General features: G+C 38.1%; 1 protein-coding gene across 1 annotated transcript in view; it reads left to right on the forward strand.

The window, feature by feature from the left end:
* DNAH8 (dynein axonemal heavy chain 8) overlaps positions 1-19,562 on the forward strand; it is a 288,603-nt gene that overhangs the window by 77,528 nt on the left and 191,513 nt on the right. Inside the window, exons 24-32 of the mRNA XM_024557808.3 lie at positions 777-883; positions 4,815-4,890; positions 5,838-6,033; positions 9,536-9,732; positions 10,283-10,409; positions 12,682-12,917; positions 15,010-15,114; positions 17,848-17,961; positions 19,328-19,390. Coding sequence (XP_024413576.3) covers positions 777-883; positions 4,815-4,890; positions 5,838-6,033; positions 9,536-9,732; positions 10,283-10,409; positions 12,682-12,917; positions 15,010-15,114; positions 17,848-17,961; positions 19,328-19,390 — 1,221 coding nt within the window. The remainder of the gene's footprint in view (positions 1-776; positions 884-4,814; positions 4,891-5,837; positions 6,034-9,535; positions 9,733-10,282; positions 10,410-12,681; positions 12,918-15,009; positions 15,115-17,847; positions 17,962-19,327; positions 19,391-19,562) is intronic.

The following is a 19,562-nucleotide window of genomic DNA, read 5'->3' on the forward strand; positions in this document are numbered from 1 at the left end:
TGTCTGACATAAATATATCTGATCATGTCACACCTGCGCTTCAGCCTGGTAAAGCTACTTCTCTTTGTTTACACCTGCTGAGCCTCCCTTCTGACCCAGCTCAACCCACCTCAACCCAGCTCACCCACCCAGTCACAGAGGGGCAGGGTGTAGACTGGAGAGGCATAGTATGGGCAGACACTGGCCCCTGGATATGTAAGCAAGACGTGGTGCCTAGACCCCTGTCCAGGCTCAGTACTTGTCCTGCACTCTGACCAGTAAACTTGCTACTTCTCTGCTGGCAAAGAGGGTCTTGGAGAGAGGGGCAAACTGTGGTCTCAAGACAGTGCAGGTTTCATGCCATATACATTGGTATTGTACATTTTAAAATATGTTTATCTGCCAAGCTACACATTTTGAGGATGGTGACTACATATCCTTTTATGCCTGTACCCCTAAGCATTGAGAAGTGTACCACGCTTAACAAATGCTTCAGTTTTGTTGAGTGAATTACTGAGTATTGAGCAAACTGTGATTATTTTGAATAAGCCACTTTTGAGTTTGGCTTCTCAATAAGTCCTTGTGGTTTTCTAGAGTGTTTATGAAAGCAAACTTTTCATTCTTCTTTTAGAAAATAAGCAAGTAATTTAGGGTTGGACTTCTTTCTATAATATAATTGAAATTGTATAGTTCATTATTTTTCATCTTTCACATGACACTTTTAATACTCTTGCTTTGGGTGTGTTATAAAGTTTTTGTATTTTTTATACCAAATGTAATATAATTTCTTATTACAGGAATGTAAAGAGGTCTATGCTTTCTTCTCTCATCAATTACTAGACAGTCTTCAAAAAGCTACACGCTTATCTTTGGATACAATGAAAAGGAGAATATTTGTTGCAAGGCAAGTTGAAAATATGCTAAATATGTCTGGTAATACTGTCATAACATGATGCTAATAAGAGCACCTCTTTTTATTAACTTAAAAGTTAAAGAATTTAAAATATAGCATTGATGAAAAGACTGTATGAAATAAGGGTGATATTGCAAGAACAGTGATCAAATGAACAACCACGTTCTTAGCAATCAGGCCAGGATGAAGAACACTGAACATGTCCGGTCCCCTTACTGGTCCTCTCCTGGCTCACCCAAAGGGACTTACTATCCTGAACTTGATGTTTATCCTTGTCTTGGTTTTCCTTAGAGTTTACCATGTATTTGTATTCCTAATCAATATATCATTTACTTTTGCTTGTTTTGGACTGAATTCAGCATTATGTGTTTTAGATTAATCTGTGTTGATATAACTTATTTTCACTTCTGTATAGTTGGAGTGTGCACAGTCTGTTTTTCTGTTCTACTGGTGATGGTCATTTGGACTGTTCCCGGTTTGGGCTGCTTTGAATAAAACCTCTGCAAACGTTCTTGTACGTGTCCCCTGCTGCATGTGCAAAGAGTGTAATGGCTGGGCCCTAGCGTAGATGCCTCACTCCACCAGGCAATGCCTCGCATGAGAGTCCCATTGCTCCTCACCCACGCACACGGTTGGTGGTGTTAATTTAAAAAGTCTTGCCAGCATAGGCGGTATGAAATGGCTTCTCATTGGAATTTCAGTTATGATTTTTCTGGTTACTGATGAGGTTGAAGGTATTTTTATTTTATGTGGCATTTGTGCTTTTTCTTCCTTAAAATTTGTGTTTTCCTTCCCTTCCCTTCTGTTTCACTGCCCTCTCTGCTTTTCCTCTTCCCACTTTTTCCTCTTCCTCCTTCTCTCCTCCTCTTCCCCCTCCTCCTTCTCTCTCTCTGATTTTCTGTTGGATTGGATTCATTTATCAATTCTCTCAACATATTAGTTTGTTGATGATGATATAGCAAATATCTTCTCTCAGTTGTGGCCATCTTTTCATTCTCTATATGGTATCCTTTGCTGGGTTTTAAAATATTCAAGTTATTCAAGTTTGTCAGTCTGTTCCTTAAAATATTCACTTATCAATCTTTTTCTTAGTAATTTGTGATTTTCTTATGTCTTGTAAAAGAAATATTTTCCTACTTCATTATGTCTTCTAAAATTTTTTAGTTTTATCTTTCACATTTAGTGATTTAATCCACATGGTATTGATTTTTGTATTTAGTGTGAGGTAGGAAGCCAGTATATTTTTTTCCATGGTTAAATTAACCAAGCAAAAATTGTTGAAAATTATTTTTTCTTTTGGGAAGATTATTTAGATTACATTGAATCTGTAAAAAATTTGTAGACAATTAGCATCCTTACAGTATTGAGTCTTCCATCCAAAGTCATGGATTACCAGAGTCACAGATTTGCCTTTAATATTCTTCTATGAAGTTCTGTAACTTTCAGGGTAAAAGTCTTGCACATTTTTGTCACATTTATTCCTTGGATTTTCATTGCTGAATCTCCCTGTGTGACTGTAAACTTGTCAAATTTTCCTTCTGTTTTAGTCAGTTCTTCTTTATGTATTTAAAGCTATATATACAAGGTCGTAGTAATTAGATCTGCTTAGAGCGCTGTTCCCTTTATTTTTAGTTGGGGAACCTCTCTATGCATATTAATCCTGATTCATCATGCTCTTTCTAGTCTATCGTCAATTTTACTTTCCCAGCATTTTGTGTGTGTGTATCTTTTTTATCTCTTCATTTAAACCTTACTGTGCAGGTTTTGTTTTACCCCTTAAACTCATCATATACATGATTGTTTTTATTCAATCTGATTATCTCGATCTTTTTAAAAAATAGAGTTTTAGTCTGTTTACATTTACTGTGATTTTTTGATATAGTTACAGTTAATCATGTATGACATTTTATTTTGATGATTGAGGGGTAAACTCTCTTATTCTTCATTTTAAATCTAAAAATGCCCTTTTTTGCTTTCCTACTTTCATGACAAGTTTGGCTACATAAAACTTTTTAGTTTGTCTCCCAGCACTTTGAAAGTACTTTCTCATCTGTTTCTGATGTATGTTGCTGATGAGAAGTCTGCAGTCAGTCTAGTGGAAGACTGTATTTTATCCTTGGTGTTCTGTAGTTCTTTTCCCCTGTGAGGAGTGGTCTTTATTTAATCCTGCTTTGTTCTCAGAGTACACTTGCTGTTGAGTGCAATACAGTGTTCCTTCATCTTGGAAAATCCCCAGCTACTTCCTCTTCAGTTACTACTTTTGGGATAGTCCCTTCTTACGGAGCTCCTAGTAGCTGAACATTGAATGGATTGACCACATAATTTATTCTTCCAACTAGGACACTCTTTTAGTGAGGGGCATGACTCAGATGAAGTGTCCAGAACTGTCCTGGCCACAATGGACGTGTGGTCATCTCAAATGTTGGGTCCTCTCCTCCCTCTGTCCTAACTACTCCGTCACACATTTGGTCTTTTTGCATTTCTGGGCTACATTATGGGCAAGTATCTCTGTATCTAGTATAGGGTGATTTCATCTATTGCATCTTAAATATTTCAATTGATACTTTTTTTATCCTCTGGGTATTGTATCATTTCTGCCTTTTTAGTTTAGCAGTTCTTTATTATCATTGTTTTGGAAGATAGTCTTCATTTGTATCTTTGAACATTGTCATTACACTTATTTTAGAGTTTGTCATACTTCTCTGCATTGAATTGCATCTGGAGTGAGTTGCTGGTTCAATTACTGATATTTTGGTTCTCTTTCTTACTGTTAGGCATAGTCATGCTTACTGGGATTTTAATTTCTAACTTGTTTTGAACCAGAGATTTTTTTGTTTTTTAGTGTTTGTCTTTCTTTCCCTCTGTCCTTACCTAGGAGGTTCATTCTTGCCTTTTCATCACCCTTGGAACCTTGAATACAGAGCCAGGTTTAGTGGGTTCACAGTTCCTGCCCCCTGGAGAGATACCAGGATAGGGCAGGTTCAGCAGGGGAGCACACAAGAGCCTGGCTTAGGGATGCTGTGGCTTTGCTCCTGTCAGCCCAGGCCCTCATCTGCTGGAAAAACTGTAGCTGCAGGCAGTAGGTTGCATCCGTAAATGGAAGTGCGGTTTCCTGGTAATGACAGCATTTCTTGCCTGGGAAGTTGACATGTAGTATAATTTTGTCTGGGATGGGGGCAGAGGTCGAGGCAGAGGGAGATAACCAAACTGAGTGGTGCTCTGATCTGTGTCCTTCACTGCTTGCACTCATGTGTTTGTATGTCTGTACTTATATCTGAGCGTGAGTGATAGTGTTTAAAAAGAAAGTTTTGGAAAGCTTTGACGTAAAACCTCCTGTCTAGTCTTAAAAAAAGTATATGTAAAAAAGTATACAGGGTCCAGCAGAAGTAATGCCTGCTTGAGTGTGGTAATATGGGTGTAATAATTTATAGTTTTAATTTGAATATTTCACCTAAGATGTCATATGATGTGCTTGAGTGTGGTATTATGCTACAAAATTACATGCTTATGATTTTGTAATAAAAGGTTTTGTAATAAAAAAGGGGTGTTATTTGTGCTGGACCCTGCAAGAAGGCATATGATTTTTGTTGGCGATCTTTTTTCTCAACCTCATAACGCCTATTATGAGGCTGGGGCGGGGGGGGGAAATGCCTTTGGTAAACATTATTAGTTACAAAGAGAGAACAGCATTAAAATACTAGGAAATGTATATGAGACTTAATATTTTACTTCTAAGAATATTAAATCACTGTGTTTACTGAGTTCTTTGAAATTTATACTTTCATTATAGATAACATTCTCTTCATGTAATTCAGTATTTTGAAAATGGTCTTTATTTTTTAGGACTGAGTGTTATAGCATAGCAAGCTACTTAGGAAATTGTAGGTTAAGATTTATCAGCTAAGTGTCCATCTCATTACAGTCTATATGGACGAAAGCAGTCAGATGATGTTATTTCCTTTATAAAAACTGAAGTACATCTTGCGATTCCTAATGTGGTAAGTATTATCAAATAGTCCAATTAATACAGTGACATTTTGGTAATGTATTTAAGAAGTGTAGCATTAGAACTGAACCTTCATTGATGGTAACCTCTTGGTCCTATGTATTTTTTTTATTTTACCTTACTATTTAACAAAAATCAAAATATTATGATTAGTACCTTACAAAAATTGCTCTGCCTAGCACATGGTGTACTGAGGGTTGGTGTAACAGCTCAGTAAAGCATCTGTTCAGCCCTCAGTTAGCAAGTATCCTGAATATCTTGCTTTTTCTTACTTTAAACATTAAATTATCTAAATAAGACCATGTCAGAAGTCAAAATCCCTATCCCAACACTTGACTGTGGGGCAACCCACTTAGGAAGCAGAATAGAAAGAAGGAGAGGGAGCCTACGCCCTGAGCACCACGAAACTCTGTGCCTTCGCGGATCTCGTCTCAACCACCCCAGCTGCATAGCGGTATCTTGAACCCAAAGCCACACAGGATGACTGAGGTGCATCCTCTGAGGGGCCATGGGATGAGGCCAGGCTGGGCCAATCTGTGACTCACCTGATGCCACATCTACACGGTCTGGCCTCCTGGAGGGGAGCTCCTTTGCTTACTTGGCACAGTTCAGACAGCTGAGGTCAGACTCTTGGCAGCATAGCTGCTTCACTTATTTTGCTTCATGAACATCCAGCACACTGTATCCAGCCAACCTCACAGGAAGAGAATGGCACGTACTATTTCACCTGCTTGCCTGTGGGAACTGGTGGAATGGGAAAACCTCAGATAGAGAAAGTCTTCATGGAGTCTGTACTTCCCTCACATCCTCTCCTGAAAGCAGCTTTTCCTGGGCTAGCTGAGGCTTTTCCCGCTCGGGGGAGGCAATGGGAGTGGCGAGCATCAGAGGGATGGATTTTGTGTGCCAGCAGAACCAGGAACTTGTTCCTTCTTTTCACAGGTAATGGTTCCGAGTTTGGACGACATTCAACAAGCCATTAACCGTATGATCCAGTTAACCCTGGAGGTCAGCAGAGGTGTGGCTCACTGGGGGCAACAACAGACCCGTCACATGAAGCCCCTCATCACCAGTGCCAGCCGTACCACTACTGAACTGACCCATCCCAGCACAGGAAAGCAGTTGAAGAAGGAAGAAAGTAAGAATGTTGAAACAAACCTCAGATCAATAGAATCTTAGAATTACAGCAATTAATTAATAAGTGCTCTCTCTGATTCTTCCTGGGCATAACAATATATAAATATTTTTAAAAGTCATTTTATATGTTTATTTGGTAAGTTTTACATTTAAAAAACTAGTGTTCTCCATCCTCCATCTTAAACATAACATGCAGACATTTCTTTCCTGATTTTGGTCATGGGTGAATAAGGATTTTTATCAAAGTTCTATGATCATAATTTTAGATTCAAAGTTAGAAATGAAAATAAGAGCATTGTATTTGGTCTCATAAACTTAGTTTGCTGGAACATGGTGCTTAGATGGTCTGGGTCGTGTGTTCCTTGGGCATAAAGTAATATAAGCTATTCCCTTAAGTAATTGCCAGCGTGATACGATGCTGACCCAAAATTCCAGGGACATTTCGGATATTAAATGACCATACTGGAATTTCTAACAATTGTTAGCAAACTGAATATTGGGTTGGCCAAAAAGTTTGTATGTTTTTTTTCTGTAAAATAAAAGACACATTTTTTTCACCAATAACTTCATTGATTTGGGTATTTTGAGCATGTCAGCTATCTCCCGTGTGATATAACGTTGATTTTTCTCAGTTAATGCCTCAGTTTGATTGCTATCAACTGGTCTACCCAACCGTGGAGCATCATCCAGCGAGAAATATGCAGTACAAAAATTTGCAAACTACTTTTGACATATTTGCTCAGTCACAGCACCTTCTCCATACACTGCACAAATCTTTTTTTGTGTGTTTCAGTTTCATTTTTACCTTTCTTAAAGTAATACAGCATAAAATGCTGAAAATTTGCATACTTTCTTCCATCTTCAAATTAAAAAGGCTACCCAAAAATTCACCAATTTTGATAAGATTTTTAAAAATGTCTGCTGGTATGACAGCTGTCACAATACAATCTAACAAAATTGTTTCAAATGTAGTTGAAGACAACTAAGCACTATGAAAGCCATCTTATGGAAAAAAATAGAATGGACTTTTTGGCCAACCCAATGTAACAACATATAAGAAAGAGTATATGCTATGACCAAAAGGGGTATATTCCAGAAATGCAAGGTTGGTGTGACGTTCTAAAGCATACCCTATTAATAGTACAAAGGACAAAAACCACACGATCATTTCAATAAACACAAAAAACACTCGACAAAGTCTGACATTCTTTCATGATAAACATACTCAACAATTTGGGAATAGATTGAACTTCTTCAACCCCATAAAGTTCATCAGTGAAAAACCTACAACTAACATTATACTTAATGGGGAAAGACTGAATTATTTCCCCCAAAGATCAGGAGCAAGTGAAGACTGCTGACACTCATCCCATCTGTTCAACATTATACTGGAGGTTCTACCCTATGAGTTAAGATAAGGAAGGAAATTAAAGATATACAGATTGGAAAGAAAGAAGTAAAACTCTCTTTATTAGCAGATGCCATCATCTTGTAAAAGCACCCTCAGGAATACACACACATGCACAACCAGAATTAAACCAGCAACTTTGTAGGATACTAGATTACAGAAATCACTTACAATTCTAAATACTATCAATGAACAATATGAAAATGAAATTAAGAAAACAATTTTAGTTACAGTAGCATTACAAAGAATAAAATAAATTTAACCGAAGTGCAATGTCTGTACAATGGAAACCACAAAGCATTGCCGAAAGATAACACCATGGAGAGATGCACCATGGTTAAGGCTTAGAAGACTCCATATTGTTAAGATATGGAGTCTTCCACCATACAGAAAAATTAACTCAAAGTGACTTATAGAAGAACTAAAACTATAAAATATTTAAAAGAAAACATCAGAGAAAATTATTGTGATTTGGGGTTACATAATGATTTTTTAGATAGGACAGCAAAAGCATGATTCATACAAGAAAAAATGATAATTTGTACTTCATTCAAATTAAAAATCTTTGCTTTTCAAAAGACACCATTAGAAAAATTAAAAAGAGAAGCCACAGATTGGGAGAAAATGTTTGCAAATCACATGTCTGATAAAGTACTTGTATTCAGAATATTATTGAGTCTTACAACTCAATAATAAGATACTTCCCCCATCCCAAGTGGACAAAAGGTTAGACATTTCAACAAAGAAGAAATATGAATGCCCAATAAACACATGAAAACATGCTCAATAGCCTTAGTTATTAGGAAGATGCAAATTTGATAAACCATGATGAGATACCACTGCACACCAACTAGAATGGCTAAAATAAAGAAATGATAATTGACAATACCAATTGTTGACAAAGAACTTGGAACTCTGATGGATTGCTGATGGGTGTGTGAAGAGGTACAGCACATTGGAACCAGGTAGGCACTTCTTTAAAAAGTTAAACGTATCTTTACCATTTGGCTCAGCAACTTTGCCCCTAAGAATTTATCTAAGAGAAATGAATCAGATGTTCATGTAAGGACTTGTAAGATGTTCATGTGAATGTTCCTAGCTGCAGTACTTGTAATAGCCCCAAAGTGTTAGCAACCCAGATGTCCAAAATTGGTGAATGGGTAGACAAAAAGTGGTGTATTGACACAGTGGGATACTTCCGTGCAGTAAAAGGGACAGAACTACCCAGACAGGCAACGTTAGTCAGTTAGTTAGTTAACTTAATTAAGCCTCTTCCCTGTCATTTCCTTATGCTGTAATTTTGATTAAATATAAGATAAAAGAGCATATGAGTGACTGGCCTTAGAGGAGATACTACTCAGCTTCAGCTAACTGTTGCCACGAAGGAATGTGGGCACTGTACTGCCAGGTTAAACCATTTTAAGAGAAAAGCTGAAATCTGGAATTTTGTGTGAAATCACATGGTTTTTAATTGTTAACCCCTATTATAGAAAGTAAGGCACTGTTTGAGCCAAACAGCAGTATCTGTCTGTATGGTCTCTGATGGAAAATACTTAAGGATTTTCGTCAAGGCTGTGATGACTAGATTTTAGCAAGAGATGTTTATAGTGGTGGTTAATAGTGATTGGATGATCTCTGTATCCCACATGCCTGGCTGAAGACAAACATATGTTGTCTCATTTCTTTCTTACAAGTGTCTCTGTGAAAATTAAATAGCTGGCCAAAGGTTGTGTGGGTAATAAATGCCATGCCTCCCCTCTAACCACCATGCTATTTTGGAAGGTAGCAATTTCAACTCTTTGACCTTTCCTTGGAAGACGTTAAAAAATTTTTGGCGGGGGCTGGTTAATCAGTGTCTTTCATTTCTCTCTTCTGAATAACACAGTTTTTCCACATTAAAGAAATCTAGTCCTCAATCATTTAATAAGACAATAGTTTAGTTAGAATAAGTGAAGATAGCAAGAGAATAGCTCTTAATTACTTAGAGGGAGAGTCTTTTAAAATACAGCTTGAAAATGTCTATAAATATTGAAATTGATATAATATTTAAAGTTGAGTATAGATGTTATCTATATTTAAAAACATCTGTTTTCAGGATCTTTTGAAGAAATGATTCCTGCAAGGAAGCTGAAGAATTTTTATCCAGGTGTAGCTGAGCACAAGGATATTTCCAAGTTGGTCCTCCTCCTTTCTTCCTCTGTGAATTCCCTAAGAAAAGTGGCCCAGGAGGCCCTGCAGGACTTTCAGAAATACAAGACTCTCTGGACAGAGGACCGAGATGTGAAAGTGAAGGTGTATTTCTGCTACTTGTGATGCGGTTGGGGTTTCATTTGTTTACATCTGATGCACGTGGGAACACCAGGAAACTATCGGTGATGATGACAGGAGCTCATGAGCAGAGAGAGGGCGAGGACCTGTAAATGCCAAGCACCTAACATGTTATACTGTGTGTAATTCTCACATTGGCTCTGAGGCAATTGGTGATAATGAGGCTCAGGCAGATTATGTTAGATTCGCTTGAACAGTTGAGTACTGGTTCTGTTCCAGACGGCCCAGAGGCCAGGCGTTCAGGGTGTGGCACAGTTACAAAGACTCAGCTGTATTTTTGGTGGGACTCAAGGAAACTTGAGAACTCTGGCCAGCCATTCCTGTTATTTGGTGAAGTTCCCTCCCATAGCCTCTCTTCCAAGGCTAACAGTTGGTTCATCCATTTCCTTATCAAGCCCCTGGCCTGATAGTACATAAAGGGGAAAAGTACCTAAGCACAATTTTCTAATGTCACTATTGTAAGCGTAAGGTTTGTACTGTCAAATATAAAGAACACGTTGTTTCCTCACTCCAGGAGTTTTTGGCTAACAACCCCTCTCTGACTGAAATCAGATCAGAAATTCTGCACTACGCTACTTTTGAGCAGGAGATTGATGAGTTGAAGCCTGTTATTGTTGTTGGAGCACTTGAATTGCATACAGGTATTTTAACAATATGTAAAACATCTGTATTTTTACATGAAATGTTACTTTATTTAGAAAGCAGTCATTAAGCTAACTTGGTACAATAGTATAAATATTAAATATTTGTGGATATTTCGCTAATATTGTTCATATATGTATTATATATACATATATAAAATGTGTACATTATGTAATATGTATTTTTATATATATTATGCCAAGGTGACTTAATATACACTTAATATGCTGCAGTGCTCAGTTGGCAGTCAAATAACGAAAGTACAGAGGAGGGGTTGTAGACAGTTTGAGGTCTCCTGAGAAGTTAATCCACCTGCGATTAGAGTATCAGAGGGTGATGAGACAACATTTAATGTCTGAAGTAAAAGGCCCAAGCTGATTTTATTGCTTACGGTAGTGAGGGAGAGCTATGCTGGTCAGACACAGTGGTCCCAGCGGAGCAGACTAGGGGTCTCATGCTGCGGGCCTAAATGGGTTAACATCATCTGCAGGAGGATGCTTGCTCGGGTGTGGCTGTTGTTGATTGGTTGGCACTCAAAGGTGGGTTTATTGAGTACGTTCCTCCTGATTGGTTGACGTTCAGAAGAGAGGGGCTGACACTGATTAACTTGCAAAAGTATGTGAACTAAGGTGAATTGGTCTATGGTTTGGGCTTAAAACTGGTTGTGGTGACTACTTATTGCCATGGTTACAGAGGTACAATGAGTCTCGTCTTAAGTTTGTGAGATTTGATTCTCAGAAGACATTTGAATGGTCGACCTATTTTACATCAGCTATCCACCTTAAGTAGATTTTCAGATCTGTGCTCAAGCGATCAGCGTAACCGTGGCTCCCAAATTTGACCACCAAAGTTACTTGGCCCCTCTTCTGCTGCTGACAGACAGTGCCCACCTCATGAACTCCTTTGTATAAGATGCTTACTGTTCAATGGAGATTAAATACTGTTGTATCTGTGGGGAGATACAATAATATTATACTAATTATAATAGCTATACTGGTATTATACTGATACTATTACATCTTTAATTTGGAGAAGAAACATAAATCTTGAGGGTATTATTTAGCTAGAAACAAAGACTATATATCAGGGGCAATAATTACAAGAACTTCTATAGCATTTTTAGAAACTGTACTCTACCTATTGTTTTAATGTTCTATCTGTTTCCTCATAGTGGTTAGCATTGTGATCCTTTATACAAAAATTAACTGTAGCACAGTGTTCTATTTGGCCAGGAGCTTGCTCTTAGAGAAAACTAAAAAAATGGTGACAATAATTAGGTTAAAAAAAAGAGGAAATTAGGCTGAATCCCTGGGGCCCGAGGAAAGGGAGAAAAGAGGCCCAGGAGGTGTGGACCTCATGAGACAGGGTCTCCCAGCCTCAGTCAACAGGCTGGCTGCGTGTCTCTTCTCAGGCTATGCTTTCCTCAGCTCCCTCATCCTCTCTCTTACTGCTGGAAGTTGAGAGGCGAGCAACTATGTTTCATTCTTGGCAGGGCTGTGGAGTTTAGGGGTCCCGAGAAGAGAAAAGGGGAATGGGTAAGGATTGATCATGCAGAGTTGACTGGTTAGAACTGTTCTGTGTTCAAGGAACAGAAACCTGTTTGAGCTATATGAAGCGGGGGGAAAGTGTATCCCAGAATCCAAGAGGCACCTGAGCTTTCAGAATGGACCAGAACCAGGGACAATATAGGAAGCTGAGAAAATCCTTTCTCTGTGACTGTCATTTCTTCTTCCCTCTGTGCATGACTTTTTCTTTCAGGAGAATGGATTCTGATTAGTACATGAAAGGTCAGGATTGACTGGGACAATCAGCTAGGCCCAGGTACAGTGTCAGGTTATACATACTCTCTCATGATGTGGATGAGGTAGGAAGTGTAATAACAGGAAAGTGGGCAGATTTGGAAGACACAAAAAATATTACACTGTACTGTGTGGGGTTGCCTAGAAAAAATGGGGTGAGGAGTGCGGGCTGCTAATGGGATGGCCAAAAACAGCGAGGTTCCCATTGCACAGGGCTGGAAGCACTTTCCGAAGTTCTCCTCCACAGACTGTAGTGACCTCGTGCACAGCTTGACATAATCCACGGGAGTAGGAATCACATCTTCAAAACTAGTAACCTCGCAGCACATTTAATTCAGACTGACTACTTTTCAAGTGCCTAGTGAGCCACGTGTGGTTAGTGACTATCAAGTGGGACATGCGGTTACAGATGCTCAAATTAAAAATGAATCATTTCAGAGTATCTATTTTGATCTTTTCTTGTCTTCACCAGAGCCAATGAAATTGGCCTTATCAATTGAGGCTAAGGCATGGAAGATGTTACTCTGTCGATATCTGAATGAAGAATACAAAAAGAAAATGTCAGACATGATAACATTTATTAATGAATACTTGAAAAAGTTATCTAGACCTATTCGTGATTTAGATGATGTCAGGTTTGCAATGGAAGCCTTGGCTTGTATCCGTGATAATGAAATTCAAATGGACATGACTTTGGGACCAATTGAAGTAAGAAATGATTGCATTTTTCATTCCTGAAATGCTATTCTTTAAAAAACAAAATAGAGACACCCTAAAAAGTTTATTCTGCTAACATATTTCTTTATTTGTTTTATGGCACACTCTGTTTCTCCTTTCTAGTGTTGGCATCTTTGGATGTATTTTGACAATTATCAACCGTGTACAGTACAGAAAGGAATATTAATATATTAATAATACTGTACTGGTATAAACAGTGTTCTTTTTTTTTTTTATGCTGACACCAACATTTTATGGAAGGGAATGGTTGCACTGTCTGACATGTTAGGCAAGTTCCCCAGATATCTTTGTGTTTCCTCAGAAACCAGTGATAGGTCTCACTCATGCCAGTGGCGTGCCATGGGCAGCATGGTGGGAGTGGTCCACTTAGGCTTAAGTTCCACCTGGAAACTGTTGGAACTTAAGTCGGCAATGTTTTTAGGGACTGTATTCACTTTCTGTTGCTGACACAACAAATTGCCATAAACTTAATGGCTTAAAACAGCACAGATTTATTATCTTCCAGTCCTGGAGATCAGCAATCTTAAAATGGGCCATACAGGGCTAAAACCGAGATGTCAGCAGGGCTGCATTTTTCCTGGAGGCTCTGAAGAAGAAGCTGTTTCTTGCTTTCTTCAGCGTCTAGAGGCTGACCGCAACCTTGGCTCGTGGCCCCTTCCAGCAGTGGCATCTCTCCTGCCCCTGCCCCTGTCATCACACCCTTGTCTCCTGCTCTCCTGCCTCCATCTTTCCCTTGTACGGCCTTTGTGATCACATTGGGCCCACGCAGGTAACCCAGGACGATCTCCCAGAAGAACTAAGTTTTTAAACTTAATCACCCCTGCAAAGCCCCTTTGGCCATGTAAGATAACATGTTCACAGGTTCTGGACATTAGGTTGCGGACAGCTTTGAGGAGGCCATTATTCTGTCTACCATAAATATTTTATAGCTAATACTTAGCATTCCTGGCTCATGATGATAATAAAAATCAGACTTTTCATTCATTTTATTACTGTTTTTAAAAATTCTCTGCAGAGAGTGCACTCCCTTACTGCCTGCAATACTGGGGAACTGGCATCTCCACAGCCTCCCTTCGGCACCCAGTCTCAAGACTGAGCATCACTGTCTTGCACCCATTTAGAGTTTATGCTCTTTGGCAGCTAATGAATTTCATACCTTTACTATTTCTTTAAATCTTAGTAGTTGGGAATTTTGGACGCTGACCACCCATTCTTCAAGCTTTAACAGATTATCTTACTGTTTTTTTCCTGACCGCAGAAGCTCAATTCTTTTTTTTTTATAATCTGAAAGTATTTATTTATTTATATATTTATTTATTTATTTTAACAATGAAAAAGTTATATTTTATTGGTAATGGTATTACAGTTGTCCTGGTTTTCTCCCTTTGCCCCCACTCCCTCAGGCAATCTCCCCACCATTGTTCATGTCCATGGGCCATTCATTTCTAAGTTCTTTGGCTACTCCATTTCCTGTGCTGTACTTTACATCCCCATGGCTGTTCTGTAACTACCTATTGGTACTTTTTTTGTTTTTGGATATATTTATTGATTATGCTATTACAGTTGTCCCATTTCTAAAAGCTCAATTCTTCAACGTGAATTCTTTTGGTAAAGCCAGTTGCCAATTCATTCTTTAGTCGTTCAAGTCTTTTTTTTTTTGGTGTATCTCCCACATCATCATTTTGTTCCACTCCTTATATAGCCCACTCACCATTTTAATAGAGCATGAGAAAATTTTTCGCATGGTGTTGACACAAGGTCAAGGAGGAGAGAGAGGCAGAAAAGGATTCTAGGGGTATTTTCTAGGAGAGTGTCTCAATGTCATCCGTCTACATTTCCATCAGAATCACCTGGGCACTGCTAAGTACAGATTCGGGGCTGAGGATCTGGAGTCAATACCAGTGTCAGAGAGAATCTAGAGGTGCTTCTTTACACATTCAATGTTGGAAACATGTCTCCCGGAATACTGTGCTTTCTGAGACATGGGCGTGTGTTCCTAGAAGGCATCTAAATCATTTGACACTTTCCTTTTGATGTTCTGAACTCCACTCTTACTCCACAGGAAGCCTATGCTATTTTAAACAGATTTGAAGTTGAAGTAACCAAAGAAGAATCAGAAGCAGTTGATACCTTGAGATATTCTTTCAACAAATTGCAGAGCAAAGCTGTAAGTACAAACTCCTTATTTTTCATTTATAAATTCTATTTTAACACTTACAGTGACTTATTTAAGTCATCCAGAAAAAACATGTTTCATACTTTTTAAAAGCTAAATATGTATTACTTTAATAGCTTTATTGATATGTAACCCACATACCATAAAATTTACTGTTTGAAAATATACAAGTCAGTGATTTTTAACTATTCACAGAGTTGCTCACACACCATCACTATCCAATGTTAGAACATTTTCATCTCCCCAAGAGAAACCTTAAGCCCATTAGCAATAATTCTTTATTCTCCCACCACAGCTTGTGGCAGCCACTACTCTACTTTCTATCTCTATGGATTAGCCTCTTCTGGATGTTCAGTATAGATAGATTCATACAAGATGTAGTCTTTCACGACGAGCTTCTTTCATTTAGCATAATATTTTCAAGGTTTACCTGTATTGTCTCATGCATCAGTACTTTGTTTTCCTAATGGCTAATGATGTTGAGCATCTTTTCATGTATTTGTTGGCCATTTGTATATGTTCTTTGGAGAAATGTATATTTAAATCCTTTGCTTGTTTTTGAAATTGGGTTACTAGTTTCTTTGAATTTGAGTTATAAGAGTGGTTATAAGTCCTTTATCAAAGAATTTGCAAATACTTTCTCTCATTCTGTGTTTGTCTTTTCACATTCTTGACAGTGTCTTGTGCAGTAAAAGTTTTTAATTTTGATGCAATCCAATTTCTCTCATTTTTATTTTTATTTTTTGCTTGTGTGTTTGGTATCATATCTAGGAAACCAATTCCTAAATCAGTAAAACTTACTACTATGTTTTCGTAAGATAATTTTATAATTTTAAGCTCTTACGTTTAGGTCTCTGATACATTTTGAGTTAATTTTTCTATGTGTTCTGAGGTTTGGGTCCCCCTTCCTATAAAATCATGTAGATACTAGTTGTCTCAGTGCCATTTATTAAAAAGACTATCCTTTTACCAATGAATTCCTTGACAGCCTTGTTGACAAAAAGTTGACCATAAATGGGAGGATTTTTTTCTGGACTCTCAATTCTGGTCTTTTGATCCATACGTCTGCTCCTTTACCAGTACCATACTGTCTTGATTACTGTAGCTTTGTACTAAGTTTTGTTTTAATTGTGGTAAAATACACATCACTTAAAATTTAATATCTTAACCATTTTTAAATGTATATAGTTCAGTAGTGGTAAGTATATTCACATTGTTGTGCAATCAGATTCCAGAACTTTTTCATCATGTGAAACTGTAACTCTATACCCATTAATCAACACCTCCCCATTCTCCCTCCTTTCAGCCCCTATCATTCTACTTGCTCTCTTTATGCATTTGACTACTTAGGTACCTTATAAACTGGAATCATACATATTTGGCTTTTTGTGACTGGCTTATTTCACTTATTTTAGGTCTTCAAGTTTCATCCATGTTGTAGCATGTGTCAGAAATTCTCTCATTGTGAAGTCTAAATAATATTCCTATATATATGTATATATATATATCTCACATTCTATTTATTTACTTATCTGTCAGGAACACTTAGGTTGCTTCTACCTTGTGGCTGTTGTGAATACTGTTGCTATTTCCACAATAACAGCAACATTAGTGTGAACACGGACGTATGAATATCTCTTTGATTATTCATCTAATTGCTTATTTTGAGAAATGTTTGCTGGTTAGCCAGGAGAGTGACTCTTAGGAAGGAAATGGGGAACACTCCATTGAGATTTAGTGAAGTCCAGCTTTCTCTTGTTTAATGGGAAAAATTCACGTTGAGTTGTTCTTCTGTCTCTTTAGCTACATATTAGTGTTAAACCCACCGACCCATCCTTTAGTTAGAGGCAATTCCATACTATAATCATCGTTAAGCTTAAAGCAGTATAATCCAACCAAGATAGGTGCTGTTGTTGAAAGCAGTTAACAGCAGGGGCCTTATAACCCAACTGCCAAGTTTTGAAGGTTTTGAATCTTGACCTTGCCTTGTACTGGTGCTGAGACCTTGAGGAAATTGCTTAGTCTCTGTGTGCCTCAGTTTTCTCACCTGTGAAATGGGTATAGTATTAGTACTTGCCAAACACGGTTGTTGTGAGGATTAAATGAGATAACATGTAAAGAGCCTGGCAGATAGTAAGCGTGAATTAAGTGGTATTAAGAGTGAAGTTTTAAGCAGAAGCTTTGAAGACTGTTATGGAGGGCATTGCTATATATTTTTTTATACCCAGGGTAATATCACTTTCTTGTAGGGAACAGCTTCAACCACTGGAATCTCTAGTAGGAATCTACTAGAATCTCTCCTAAATCTCTAGTAGGAACCTACTAGAACCTATTAGATTCTAGTGGGTTCGTACTAGAGATTCCTAATCCCAGACTTTGGCCTGGCCCCAGAGACAGCATGTGACCCAGACTGGGCCTATGGAAGTAACTGCCTGGCCACAGTGATGGCCTGAGATGGATTAGCCAAAAAGCCTTTCTAACTGCAGTTAGAGAAGATGTCTTTGCCCCTTGGGTCATGAACTGGAATGGTTTGAATCTCCTGTTGGTGCATTTGGGTTGTTTATTTCTGTGGGTTTTTTCCTTTTTTTACGAAAACATTGCAGAGATGTCTTTGTTCATACAGGACATTTGTGGGAAGACAAACTTGCTAGAATAGAATTGTAGTTTTTGGTTCATATGTTACTTTCATTCTCACATTGAGTACTCTTCCCCCCCACCCCCCAGGTTTCTGTACAAGATGAACTAGTTCAAGTGCAGCCAAAATTTAAAAGTAACCTACTTGAGTCTGTGGAAGTGTTTCGTGAGGACGTAATGAACTTTGCAGAAGCATATGAGATGGTAATTTAAGTATTTGCATGCTCTGTGTTAACGTGTCTGCTGGGATGTTCATATGAAATGGAAGCGATGAGCCCCGAGAGATACACTGTGATACACTGTGATACACTACACTTTGTATGTAAGAGACTGCCACAGTGGTAAAAACGGGAATAGCTGCTCCTTCGAGCCTGTTTTATAGAGTTAAAAAGGAGATTTAACTGTTCAAAGGAGCAACAACTCTAAAGACCACGGAAGGAGCAAAAGGCCTGGCTTTGGCTTCTCTCAGAGCCCGAGTTCTCATAGTTGAAAATGCAATACAGTTGTTGAACGGCTCGAAGAAATTATAAATGCCCTAATTCCAGGGTGTTACACAACTGATTTTTTCCACTAGCTCTTAGAAAACCAAAAGTGTCACTGAAAATAAATAGTAAATGTCATACTTAGTCCCAGAAACTTCAGCCTGGAATAATGACTGATAATGTCAACCTCCTTGATGTTAAACTCAGAAATTGGGCATACTTCCTAGAACATTTTACTGTCTTTGAGTGATTACAGCGGATCTGGATTCATAAGAGATTTAAGCCCTTGGTGCTACTTACGTAACACTTACTTTCTACATGCACCACACTTACCTTTTTTAGTTGGATCATTCGACATTCAACTGCACCGTAATTCTGTTACACTGAGAATCTGGTGTAGTATTTTGCCTGTCCATAACATTCATGATTGTACAGACTCTCTGGGCTCCTGTTTGCAACTGTTTTCTGGCTCAGGCCAACGGAGACGGCCTACTGCTTCTTCCGAGTATTCAGCCTGCGTGAGTCTCTATTTCCGTGTGGGGTTGAAGGGTTGGTGAGAGGGGGCTGTATTCTAACGCACAAACACTCTATCATCACTTACAATCATAAATGAAATGCAGCACAGCTTCGGTGGTACAGACTTCATACAGGATAAAATTTGGTCACATTTCTTATCAGCTGTGTCAGAATCCTTTAAAAATGAATAGGGGGAGCGGAGTGATGCAAATGTTCTCAAGTTGATTGCCGTCACAGTTACATAACTCCATCACACAAAAACCACTGAATCGTACGTTTTATTTATTTATTTGTAAACATTTTTTGTTGTTATTCAAGTACAGCTCTCTGCCTCCCCCCCCCACCCCCGAATTGTACATTTTAGATGAGGGATTGTATAACATGTGAATTATATCTCAGTAAAACTGTTTCAAAAAAACAAATGACAACTTCATGTGCAGGACAAAATTAGACCATTTAAATTAAAAATGTTTATTTAAAAGAAAATAATAGGTAAATCCAGTAAATTAATGATTTTCGTATGAGGTACGTATGATTAGAAATTGACATGGAGGTTATATTATTCATCACAGGAAGGACCCATGGTTCCAAATATACCACCCCAAGAAGCGAGCAACAGGCTACAGATATTTCAGGTAAAACTAAATTTTTCTGTAACATGTAAAACTACTGTTTTGTTATGCATTCCATAATGTGTTATTATTTTTTAAAATGAATTTAGGGAAGAATTTGTGTTTTTACCTTACATTGTTAATGTTTAAAGTACATACAGATTTTAATTGTATTCTGATCTGCTAAATAATGTAA

Source organism: Desmodus rotundus, chromosome 11 (genome assembly GCF_022682495.2).
Source record: "Desmodus rotundus isolate HL8 chromosome 11, HLdesRot8A.1, whole genome shotgun sequence".
Classification (NCBI taxonomy): Eukaryota; Metazoa; Chordata; class Mammalia; order Chiroptera; family Phyllostomidae; genus Desmodus; species Desmodus rotundus.